We start from the raw sequence: 12,861 nt of genomic DNA on the forward strand, positions 1-12,861 counted from the left end.
GCATGCATGCATTTGCATTTAAAATTTGAGAAATCTTGCACTCAAATGCTTTGAAACATTGTTCCAAATGTTGTATTTTTGCTCTAACAAAATTTTGATGCAAAAAGCCCCATAAGATTTGGTCAAAATACCCCAAATATCCTAAATCTTGCCCTGTTTTAAAATTCCTAGGAAACCCCAGAAGTACAGGGGGGTTTTCACAAAACCGCCCCTTGTCTTCTTCCCCCACGCAGGCAGCCAGGCAGCTGCCTGTCGCTGCCGTGGCCGTGGATGGCACCGGCGGCCTGGATGGCCCCGCCGCCCCCTGAGCTCCTATAAAGCGCCGCCGCCGCCGTGGAGAACCCCCATTTCGCCTCCTCCCTCCCTCTACTCCTCTCTGCGCGCGACGGCCAAACCCTAGCCCCTGGCCGGACCTCGCCGTCGCCGTTCCGCTCCTCCCCGCGCTTGGCCGACGCCACCATCAGCTCCGCCGCGTCGCCCCCGTTCTTCTCCACCAAGCGGCGCCAGCGGGGAAGCTCCCTAGCGGCCGAATCGACCGGAGCCCGAGCTCGCCGGTCACCGCCGTCCTCGCCGATTCCGGCCACCCCCGGCCTCGCCGCCAAGCTCGATGTGCTCGTGGTGAGCTCACGGTGCTAACGCACCCCTCCACGCCCTCTCTCTCTCTCTGGTTCGTGCCCGCGTCGAGAGCCCGCGAGCTCGCCGCGCGAGCTCACCGCCGGCGTCGCTCCGGCGACCATTCGCGGGCGGCGCCACCACCATTTGGCTCGCCACGTCGCGGCGAGCCCGTGGCCCCCACGCGCGCGGCCGCATTCGGCCCGTGTCGGCCGAGTGCGATGGCCTCTGCGAGCTCAAGGTCGTGCTGACGTCGGCATGACGCAAAGAAAGCTTTATCTTATTCTGTTTTTACTATTTATCAATTTCAGAAATCTGTATAATTCATAACTAATTCATATTAATTCAGAAAAAGACGTATAATATACCGAAATGTTCAGAAAAACATTCTCTACAAGTTTAGGAGTAATTCATACATCATTACAACCTTTGAACTTGTAAATGTAGTGAAACCCTAAAAGAACCCCTCTCATATGGCGGTGTCCGATGTCGGCACCCCTTTAATCTGACGATGCACCTAGGGTTTACCGAATTCCTTTAACCTGACATATCATTCATCTTGTATGCGCATTGCATTATGCCATGTCGTGATTGTTTATTTCCCCTTTCCGGTGTTTGGCTCTTCGCGAATAGGATCTGAGCCGGAGTCCGACGTCAACGCCACCGAAGAACAGTACTCGTCCGCTGAGGGACAAGGCAAGCCCTAACCTGGTTCATCTATGATTTCGAAATGCTTTTATCTGTGGTTCCTACATATCGCATACGATTCAACTGTCTTTTATCGGTAGATAGAGTTACCCTATCTGTTGCATGTCCGACCTTTGTAGCCTCGATACCCTGATCCACTGCTCCTAGCATAACTAGGTTTGGCATGTGTGCGTCGCGAGAGCCTCTATCTCTTATGCTTAGCCATGCTTAGTTTGTTACGCTACTACTCCTGTCTTCGGACTGGAGCCTTACAATGAAATGAATCTAGCATGACAGGTTGACGTGGTAAGTATAGAGATGATGATAAACATGATTAAAGGCTCAGACGGGAGGCCACATTGGGATGTGGTGGGTTGTTTCGTTTCTGCCGACCCTAGGAACCGAGTTCTCGCCTCTTGAACCAAGACCGAGCGTCAAGAAAACACAAATGTTCCGCCCCTGCCATTGAATCAATGACTTGATCAATGCGCGACAAAGGGAACGGATCCTTCGGACAATGCTTATTCAAGCCAGAGTAATCGATGCACATTCTTAGTATTTCAGAATTCTTTTTGTGTACAAGGACGGGGTTTGCGACCCAATCAGTATGGATAACTTCTACTACAAATCCTGCCTCTAGTAACTGTCGTCATGGTGAACAGACAGATGCCATAGGATGGCTTAAGTTGGAGCCGAATGGACGCTAGAGGATTCGGGGGAGGGTTTGTGATTAGATGGGATGAACTTCCGGATGGTTTCCTCAAGAACTTAGCCAAGGCTAGAGGTTGAAGAAGAAAGACACAAGGAAGAACTCGCTGTAGATCATCTTCTTTATTGATCTCCACAGGTTACAAGTTTGTGCTTACAGGATTTCTCTCTCTGCTCATCGCTCTCGAGTACGGGTGTGCCCCCTCTCCTTATATAGGGGAGAGTGTGGCTTACAGGGGAAGAAACCCTAATGGCATCTTTGACTCGACAAACTACTTTACAAAGTTACTTTAATCATAGATGACACCGGGGTCTTCTTTAATCAGGGAGGCTGACGTCCTCCGGCTTCTTTCATCGTCATCCTCCTCTTTATCGTCAGGCCTTCATTTAAAGCTACTTTGCTTAGCTCATCTTTGTCCTCTAGCTCTGGAGAGAATCTTTGATCAGCCCTGCCGACATGCTCTTCTTTCCGGTATCCCGGTGTCTTCTTTACCCGGTTCCGGTATACCCCTCTTGGGGATACCGGCTTAGCTTTACTTAGCCAAACTCTTATCTTTGTGCTCCGGTATGAACATTAAAATGGTATCTTGATGGCTTAAACCATCGGTTTGGCATGCCTTTGGCATACCGGGGGTTATCCCCCCAACATTAGTCCCCGAAGCTGGTATAGTCTGGCGGATTCTATCCAACAGACCATGCCAGGTTCTCACGTCTTTGGATACCGGTTTAACCTATCCGGCGCTTAGCTTAGATCCGGCACCTTTGCCCGGACTAACGTTTTCTCTCTTTGCAAGGCATTTTCCGGTATCTTATCCTCCGGCATCTTAGTCATTAAACACCTCCTCGGGGAAGTCGAGAATTTCTCGGGCCCCGCGCCTGTCAGTGACATGCGCACTGTGACTGACGCGTCAGTGTCAGGGGTCACTTCCCTTCGGCTTCCGCGCGCGTATTAATAGCCTCTTAGCGGATCCTAGCCACCGTTCTGGATCCGTGTGCACCTCCCTGTGGCTTTCTGTTTTTACACGTGTATCGCTGCGCCACGCGGCGGCCCGTGGAGCGAACCGTCGCGGCCCGCGGACCGAACCGCCGCGGCCCGGCGGTTTTCGGCCCACCTCTCTCTCTTCCTTTATAAGAGGAGACCGCCCCCTCTTCTTCCTCTTCTCGCATTCACTACAAGAAAAGTTCTCATAGACAACGTCTCAAAATCGTCCGCTAAGGGGTATTTTTCGTCACCTATGGGCCTAACCCGACGATTTGGGTTCTGTTGTGGAAACTGCGTCAGGCAAAGTCCTACGACGATTTTTTCGGTCCGTCGCGCTTGGGCGCCCTTCCGCCACGGAAAATCGGACCGTTGCGCAAGTGTTTCCGGGAGCCCGTTGACTGCTGACGTCATGCAAACTGCCACGTGGCAGACGCCGTTAACTGGCATTTAACGGCGTTAACCTGCTGAAACCCCGTGGTAGATGGTAGGCCCACACGTGGCCTGCCACGTCTTAAGCGGGCCGGCCCATTAAGTTTGCGGGCCGGGCCAGCTGACTTAGTTTGACCGGTCAACTATATAGCTGGGCTGGTCCATTAGTTACGTGGGCCGGGCCTAACCTGTAAGGTTGACTGGTCAAAACTTTAATGGGCCGGCCCACTAAGCATGTGGGCCGGGCCGAATGCACTCGTTTGACCGGTCAACAGGCAAAAGGGCCGGCCCACAAGACACGTGGGACCCACTTTCCTGTTATCGGGCCGGCCCATTTACCTAGTGAGGTCCACCTTAAAACAACTGGGCCGGCCCAAGAAGTTATTGGGCCGGCCCAATTAGCATGTGGGTCCCACTTTCCTGCTATCGGGCCGGCCCATTTAGTACGTGGGGTCCACAATAGATCAAATGGGCTGGCCCAACAAGAAAGTGGGCCGGGCCAAAAACACAGGTGAGTCCCACTTTCCTGTTAAAGGGCCGGCCCATTTAGTATGTGGGGTCCACCATATAGCAAGTGGGCCGGCCCAGCAAGATAGTGGGCTGGGCCAAAAACACAGGTGGGTCCCAATTTCCAGTTAAAGGGCCGGCCCATTTAGTATGTGGGGTCCACCATATAGCAATTGGGCTGGCCCAACAAGATAGTGGGCCGGGCCAAAAACACAGGTGGGTCCCACTTTCCTGTTAAAGGGCCGGCCCATTTAGTATGTGGGGTCCACCATATAGCAAGTGGGCCGGCCCAGCAAGATAGTGGGCCCGGCCAAAAACACAGGTGGGTCCCACTTTCCTGTTGAAGGGCCGGCCCATTTAGTATGTGGGGTCCACAATATAGCAAGTGGGCTGGCCCAACAAGATAGTGGGCCGGCCCAATAAGCTGGTGGGGCCCACTTCCCTGTTAACGGGCCGGCCCAATAAGTAGGTGGGCCGACCCAAAATGAAAGTGGGTCCCACACTACTGTAAGTGGGCCGGCCCAATCAGTTGTAGGGCCCTGGTTGTTTGACTAGTCAACTTGCATTAAATTTCATGAGCCTAAAATCTGGTATCAATGATACACACAATTACATACACAAATAAAATAACTAGGAAAATTACAAGGCAATTAATGTGCCCAAATAAAAAATCACATAGAATCATTGAGGACTTCTATTAGCATCATCAATAACACGTTGACATTTGGCAATCGCCTTGATTGAATCTTGTGTACTCTTGGTCAACATATCAGCTACAGATCTTAAAGCAGCAATACCATGTCTTTTATAAAGTACAGCCTTGAGATATTTACTGTTTGATGAAAGGAATGGTCTAGGTTGACGGCTATGAGAGGATGCATCAGAAGAAAGATCAGAACTTTTTGTGGGCCTCTCTTCTGATGAAGATTGCTTCATCACAACTGCATTCTGATAATAATGCAAAAAGAGTTAAACGATGAACTATGCAAACATGTATTAAGCATTGTCGATATGAGATAGTCACAAGTACTAAGCACAGACTTACATTATATCGTTGCATAGGCTCACCCCGGAACCTTTTTTGCGCTCTATCTTCTACTAAGGACTTCTTCATTACACCTGCATTCTAGTAATATTGCAACATAGTTACAACAGTGAACTATTCAAACATTTATTATGCAATGTAGATATAAGATAATAACAAGTTGCATAAATAAGACAATGTATGGAACTTGTACTAAGCACAGACTTACATCATAATGTTGCACAGGGTCGCTTTGGCGACTATCTTCTAATGATGACTGCTTCATTAAAACTGCATTCTGGTAATATTGCAAACATAGTTACAACAATTAACTATTCAAACATGTATTACGCAATGTAGAGATCAGATAACAGCATGTAGCAGAAATAAGCACAAGATAAGATAAAATGCATGTACTAAGCACATACTGGCTCGCTGCAGGTCCTTCTCTTGCGTGCACTAGTCGTGGTCGACATGCCTGTCATTTTAGGTTCAGCCATCAAGTGAAATGCTAATCCTCCTGCTCCATTGTCCTTAATCTGTGTTTAGATATCACATTTAAGACCAAGTCAGCTGGTTTTAAATAACAAAAAAACTTGAGCTGCCAAATGAATAAGCCAATATTTACCAGATATCAGATTAAAACTGTAATATCCCAGGTTTAGAGGCAAGAAAAAGAGAGAACACGAGAATGTGCATTGCATTCATGCATAGAAAATCCGGGGGATTTTCGCGCGTTCATCTAAAACACAAAGTGATCGAGGTTTCTCTTGTGTCGATGGAATTGATGTGTGTCATCCACACAAGTGCGATAAATTTCGACATGACCTTTGTTGGTTTATTATGTTTTCGAGGGAAATAGTTTGAATTCAAATTCAAATATGAAAGACATAATTCAAATAATAAATTGAATTTGAATTTGAAATTTAAACAAGTATATAAATATTATATGTACAAGTAACTACACTTGATAAGTCCAAATAAACAAATGAGTTAACTTTATTACAAATAGGATTACTTAATAATTTACAAGTTAGAAAATGAAATAGAAAATTACAAGAGAATAAAAAGAAAACCCTAAGACTAAACCTTCATCTTCTCAATCCTCTAATTCTTCCTTTCCCTGCAATAAAGGAAAACAAAACAAATACAAAAGAAATAAAAGTGGTTAATGTTAAAATGTTTGCCTCACCTTTGGTGAGGCAATGCTAAATATTGGAAACTAGCTACTGGGAACTAGGAACTTGTCCTAATCCCCAAATTTTGATTAGAGGGAGAAACACTTTTCTTAGGCAACATTAGGGTCAAATGGATCATTTAAGGGACAATTGGGCGACAATTGGATCAGGAGAGGCAACACTGATCATGAAGGCAACACGAGACTAAGGCAATATGGGCATGATCCATTTCTCTTTCTAGACAGGCAACAATGCAACATATCAGTTCCCTCTAATCTAGCTTGTTTCCTTAAAACCCACGAATTCATCAAAATAAATCATTTGTGACATAGAAAAGTCATAATGATCTTACTCAAATATTTTGAAGTCATTTGCTGAATAAGCAAAGCTTAATTGCTCTCAGATGTGTGAATAATTCATACATAATTAAGCCATATGAATTAAACCATAGATGCAATATCATACACCAAATAAGTAATCCACTTGGTTGTATTCCAAAATAAAGGCCCACATGATTAAGTATAAGTATTAGCCGAAGCCCCACTAGGCCACTGGATGGATAAGAGAGAAAGGAAAATAGTGCTACACATGGATAAGGATGGCATCAATCAAAGCTTGCACTAGGTGGAAAGTAACCAGCATTGAAACTTGAACAATCACATGATGTCATCTGCAAGCAGCATAGTCACAACATGCACACTGTGTGCTGTCATACCCACAGCCAACATCCCAGCCCTATATAAACAGCACAGCCACAACAAGCCAAACCATTTGATCTTATCAGCAAATTCATTCCAGCCATAGAATAGCATCAGTAGCTATAGAACAGCAAGAATCCCTTTTATTCTCCAACAACTCAAAGAAGAACAATAGATAGAACTTAGAAACCAGAATGTGAGGAAGCAGATCAAGAAGCTAGGAGGAGGAGGAGGCTATCCACAAGAAGCAGGTTGATCAATAGACCAGAAGATCAAGATGTTCTACAGCTGCAGGTTATTAGACAACAAATCTGCATATCATGTGTTCTTAGTTTGCATAGCCATCTCAGGGAAATAAGAGAAATAATACAAATCTAATAACTCCAACTACCCTGCAACTAGATCTGGTCTAGGAGGATTGGAAGGATTTATTCCTCTCAGTTCTGCATAGAGGTGCTATGCTGAATCATCATTGAGGGTAAAAAGAAAAGGTAGTATAGCATATGTTCTTATTTCAAGTATGTGCCTCAGCCTATGCATCACAGGCTAAGCCAAGAAAGCAAGCCATGTCTGTTCTTATCAGTTTATAATTATAAAAAGGGGACACCAAGATCTACAAGTAAAATCCAACAACGCCAAAATCATTTCTTAGTTGCTAATGAGCAACTAGATCATACTCAAGACATTAGCAGGGCATCAGCTTGTGTATTCTAACACATCTACTGTCCCATATCATTTGTGCACATGATTTAGTCATCACCATAAGCAGCCAGTATTAATCCATAAGCTCCAGAATTCTACTTAGGGTCCAGGACATTCATCCCAGGTCAACCAAGTAGGACCATAGTCGCAGCATAGTAATATAAGTATATATCTAAGCTCATAAGCAAGCCACTAACAACGCATCAGTCTGCAAGCAAATAATGATGCATCTCACATTTCCAAATTCAGTAATAAGATGTACAGGGGTATAGCTGAATTACTTCAGTTGACTGAACTGTCCAGTTCAGTTTCGTCAGTCATAGAATAAGCAAATCATCCAAAGTGAGGCCTTATAATTAGCATTTATAATTGATAATCAAACCAATTCTTAAGCCAACACTTCACTGAGCACAACAAGCACATACCACCCTTCATAGCCATAGAGAGTACAGAGAGTAGTGAGAGGGGAGTGAATTATCTCACCGTGATTGCAGCAGAGGTATAAGCACAGTAGGCGACGCCGGGGTTGCATCCACGGCACCGTCCAGCCGGCGTCGAGGATGTAGTAGCAACAGCAGAGCACCACACCACTGTATCACCACCACAATACCAGCAGCTCCACCACCACTATCGCAGCATCACAGGCAGCAGAAGTACTACACCTTTACCCAACGTGAGTAGGCCATGGCGAGCCAGGAGGGGCGCCAGGGTTGCAGCAATTGCCACCGTCCTGCTAGCGCCAAGTAGAAGTAGAGACGAGGGCAGTTATCGGAGCCGAGTGAGGGAGCAGAGGGACATCCCGAAAACGAGAAGACATGAGAATCAAATAGAGCAGGGGGTTTGGAGTTCAGGAGGAGGCGGAGCAGGGCCGGGAGCGGCCGGGAGAAGATGGCGGCGAGGCCACGCTAGGGAGCGTTGGGCGTGGGTAGGATTAGGGCGGCGCGCACGCATAGGGCGGCATCAAGGCGGCGGGTGAGGGCGAAGCCTCACCGGACAGCAGCAATGACAAGCAGCGGCGCGGGAGTTGGCCGGCGACGGCCAAACCGACCAGCGACCGCTAGGGTTTCTAGGTTTGGGGGCGGACGAGGAAGAGCTGGAAAATCAAATCGAGTTGGAGGAGGTTGTAGGACTCATCGAGGCGGACGAAAGCCCTAACTCACCGGTGACAAAGAGGACAGGGAGCAGCCGGCGGCGAGCGGCGACGCCACGCCATCGCCAGGAGCTCGAGGGCGTCATGTGCGTGAGACGAGAGAGAGGAGAAGAGTGCTGGGGGTCGGTGGCCAAGCGGGTCTGGTCCACTCGACCTAACCCAACCAGGTTGGGCCGGACACTGCTGACCAGGCCTTGGGCCAAACCATTGGGCCATTTGGTCCAATAATTTTTCTTTTCTTTTCTTCTTTATTTCCTTTCCTATAAGATTTTATCTTTTAAAAGTTAAGTAAATATCAACCAATAAATAAAAGTGAGTAATAGAAAATTACCTCTATAACAATATATAACAAATATATTAAAACTAAAGGAACAATAATTTAGAGTTTTCTCTAAAATTTTAAGAAGAGTAATTTTAAACCTTAAACAATTAAAACCTAAAAACTAAGCTTATAATTTCTTGTTTCAATTCTTCACATAAAGAAAATATTAAATATTACTTCACATTAAGATGCCATATAAAACAACAAATATTTCTTGCGGGTTGTGTCTAATCCTATGAAAATCCTAATTGGTCATTACTTCAATTATTAATTAAAACCCTAAACCCTAATAGTATTTATCGTATTTAAGACTTTTGAAAATAATATAGTGTTAAATACATTATTACTTCTATCTCAAATTTAATAATAATCTCTACCAATTATTATGTTAATAATGAAATCAAAATTTAGAAACCTTAATTCTAATATAAACAAGAATCTTGGTCCCATCATTTTATGTGATCATCCTAAAATAGTTCCAATCCTAAAACCCTAGGGGTTTAGCTCATGTGATCATATCCACTTCACCTTTACATGTAAGACCTTAATAAACAACCAATGAGTGCATACTCATGATCCACTAAAATAAAACTTGGAACAATTCACATGAGACCATCATTTCATGTCTTTATTTTTGGTTAAGACCTATATGATCCACTAATGCCACCTAGATATAAACCCTAGCTTGATACCACATGTTAGCACCATTGATCATCAATCCTAAATACCACACCATTAAGATCAACCTCAATCATCCAATCCTAGTAAAACCATAAGATAAACCCTAGTATCAACCTTGTGTAACAATTCACATCACATGCTCCTATCCAACTAAACCCTACTTAGTAAAGCAAATGTAAAGCCATAGTAAACCTAATAGCAAACCTATGGAACTATCTTAATAACCATCCTTTAATATGGTGTATATGGGAAACCATAGTAATAACCCTATCAATACTTGCTACATATAAACCCATTCTACTTAAAGAACTCAACTCGTTCCTATTAGTGAACTAAAGGAATTCAATAGTAAACCCTAGAAGCCTTAGCACCTATGTATAGTAGTTCATATTCTTATTTAACCTGTTCTTCAAAAGTTATTCTTTTGAAATACAAATGTCAATCAAACCATAGAAGCCATAGTTCTTCTTTGAAATACTAATTATTTCTTAAACAACATGTTCTTCAAAAGTTATTCTTTTGAAGTATAATATAAATAATCATCAACCATGTTCTGTAGAACTTAAAATTGACAACTGTTCTTTACATATTATTCCATCACTATTCTTATGTGAATGATTGTTATGATGCCTTACATCACTTGGTTATGATGCTAATATAACCAAACCCTAATAAGAACCTTGTTTGAGAACCATTCTAAAAATGCAACCAACCCTAAAGAAATCTTTACAACTCATACATCCTAAATCATTGAGGTTAGGTTACGCTCGGGACGATTGCATCTCATACCATGCATTATAGCATCTTTGCCAGTTCTTTAAACATTGTCCTTACCGGACGATGATGGTATTTCAGCATTTGGAGTTCTCACGTATCGAAGCTTTTGCCTGCATAATCTTGCAGTCAAGAAAGGCAAGTTCATCGCTTGCTCATGTCATTTGATTATTTTTATCAAACTATATGCAAAGTACTATACTTATCACTCATGCATTGAAAAGCAAAGTATTATTTTACAATTATGAATATGACTATGTGGTGGGCAATGGAACCATGGTATGTGTTGATATGGTGGAGGTTCCATTGCAATGGGTTATATCACCCTAGGATTAATTACCAATGCCGTCCAGTGATTCTAGCGCCGTACATATCGCGTTATCCATAAGATCTATAATGGCTCTGGGGAAGTCAGCTGTATCTTTTCCCTTCTGCACGCCAACGGATTGGTAGAGCCGGCGGGGTGTTGGAGGCACTGCCGTAGGTTGGGATGGCCTTTTAAATCCCCATCCATTAGTGATGATGGCTCTACGATCTATGAAGGATTGTCCAAAGTACACCATGAGTAAAGCCGTATTATCGGGGGAAGTCTACTGGAGGTGTGCGGGTGGACAAAAGGGTGGGTTTGCAGTCGCGGAGAAGGCAGTGATTGGCTTGGATCTTATACTGGGCCTCACACCAAAGGAAGTGTGGACGGGGACATACTCTCGGCCGGCAACATGGTTAAGATCTCTTGTGGGGTAAAGTAACGCACCTCTGCAGAGGGTATCAAGAATTGTGACTGTCACTCCCTGTTCCGGGAAGGGATCTGCGAACGCGGCAGGAAAGGAACTCCACGAAGTTCTAGTCAACTCGTGAAGACTGACGGGCATAGTTTTTAGAATAAAATAAACCTTTTGAAGAAATGATTACAAAAACTTGCATTGGCCTGTGACTTTCTGGTCTATGGCTGTAGCTAGTGCATGATACACATATTTCCTAATATGAACTTGCTGAGTACGCTCGTACTCATTCTATCTCGTTTGAACCCCCTTCTTAGAGCAATGCACCGAAGGAGAAACTACCGTGGAACTCGAAGACAAAGGAGTCAACTGCAACAAGATGAAGAATCCAATCAAAGAAGTCAATGGAGTCAACTTCTGCATCAGCTATGATGGAAACCTAGACTAGTAATAGAAGGGAACCTTTCCCTAATCCTAGCACCTAAGTAGCTAGATTTCTATAGCAAGCCAAGTAGCTCATAAGCTTGAGTTAGCAACAAGTTAGACTACGAGTCGTTCTTCTGGAGCTTTATTTGAAGTTTTACCTCACTGTAAAGTAGGAGGCTATGTTGATCTTATGTAAACAGCTCGTGTGTACTTCTATAGACATACCTTGGACTCGCATATGTTTCTGTTGTACCACTCTGAGGGATGTAATATGGGTGGAACGGTGTTTCACTTGTGTTATGTCAACGACTTGTGTACTACACCATGCAGTGGTACGCTGGGTCACCGCAAAAACCAACTATATGTTGCTTTTCATGAGATACGAATTTCAGACAGTCAGATTTAGAGTAGGGTAATGCCAAGGTTTTCCACATAAAGTAAACTGGCATTAAGAATGACCAAATGTCAGGTTCAAATCACCTTCGCAGTTGCTCCAAGACAAGCATATCAAATAGGCAGAAACATAGTAAAGCATGAATGGCATTGCTATGGCAGGGTTCCAAGTGTTAATCTCTTGCATAAGGAACAATGCATATAGGTTATAGATAATGACGGAAGTAAACTGCCAAAATTACCAACCAAGAACTCAGATTCCAACCTTCCCTAGCGTCCCCGTTGTTAATGTTGGATATTCTAATAAGTGGTTCGCATGATCAATCCCTAGGAAAAATAACATTGACAGGTTAGTCTACGATAATACAAAGACCAGACATGCACGCAGCAATAACTATACAAGCTGTGCGACAGGAGCATTCATGGAAAAAAAATAGCTATAAGCTAAAGACGAGGTATAAGAGCAAGAAGATTGGAAATGCACATAGCATGATTATAAAAGCAGTGTGAGAATAGCAGGCACGAGAAAACAGCTAGCGGCTAGCGGTGAGCTAATGACGTGGTATAAGAACAACCAGATTGGAAATGCCCATAGCATGACTATAAAAGGAATAGCATGCAGTACAAAAACAGTTGGCAGCAAATGAATGGGTATAAGGCTATAAGTATGTGGATGCACACAGGTGTCAGTAGAATGAACAGGATGGTAGCGACCGGATAATGCTTTTGTACTGTACAATATTTAAACGAACTTCATGCGAAGTAACAAATAAAGAAAGTTAATGGCATATGAGATCTGCAAATAACTACACAAAACATGGCTAAAGAAACACCGCGATCTAACGGGCCAGCGTACTAACCAAGCT

General features: G+C 44.1%; 1 protein-coding gene across 1 annotated transcript; it reads right to left on the reverse strand.

Annotated features, from left to right (window-relative positions):
- Positions 1 to 4,601: 4,601 nt before the first annotated feature.
- Positions 4,602 to 5,518, reverse strand: LOC139833458 (uncharacterized). Its single transcript, XM_071823748.1, has 4 exons — positions 5,378 to 5,518; positions 5,179 to 5,247; positions 4,971 to 5,051; positions 4,602 to 4,873 (listed from the first exon to the last, which is right to left on the reverse strand). Exons 1-4 carry the CDS (start codon positions 5,447 to 5,449, stop codon positions 4,607 to 4,609), a joined length of 489 nt encoding a protein of 162 aa, XP_071679849.1. The 5' UTR covers positions 5,450 to 5,518; the 3' UTR covers positions 4,602 to 4,606.
- Between the last annotated feature and the right edge of the window lie 7,343 nt (positions 5,519 to 12,861).

Source organism: Lolium perenne, chromosome 7 (genome assembly GCF_019359855.2).
Source record: "Lolium perenne isolate Kyuss_39 chromosome 7, Kyuss_2.0, whole genome shotgun sequence".
Lineage (NCBI taxonomy): Eukaryota > Viridiplantae > Streptophyta > Magnoliopsida > Poales > Poaceae > Lolium > Lolium perenne.

What these genes read in the sequence shown, in the direction of transcription:
- LOC139833458 (XM_071823748.1), bottom strand. Translation starts at nt 5,449, where the DNA reads ATGGCTGAACCTAAAATGACAGGCATGTCGACCACGACTAGTGCACGC. An exon ending in ACCCTGTGCAACATTATGAT is followed by an intron (nt 5,052 to 5,178) that starts GTAAGTCTGTGC and finishes CAATATTACTAG; the next exon opens with AATGCAGGTGTAATGAAGAA. An exon ending in AGCCTATGCAACGATATAAT is followed by an intron (nt 4,874 to 4,970) that starts GTAAGTCTGTGC and finishes CATTATTATCAG; the next exon opens with AATGCAGTTGTGATGAAGCA.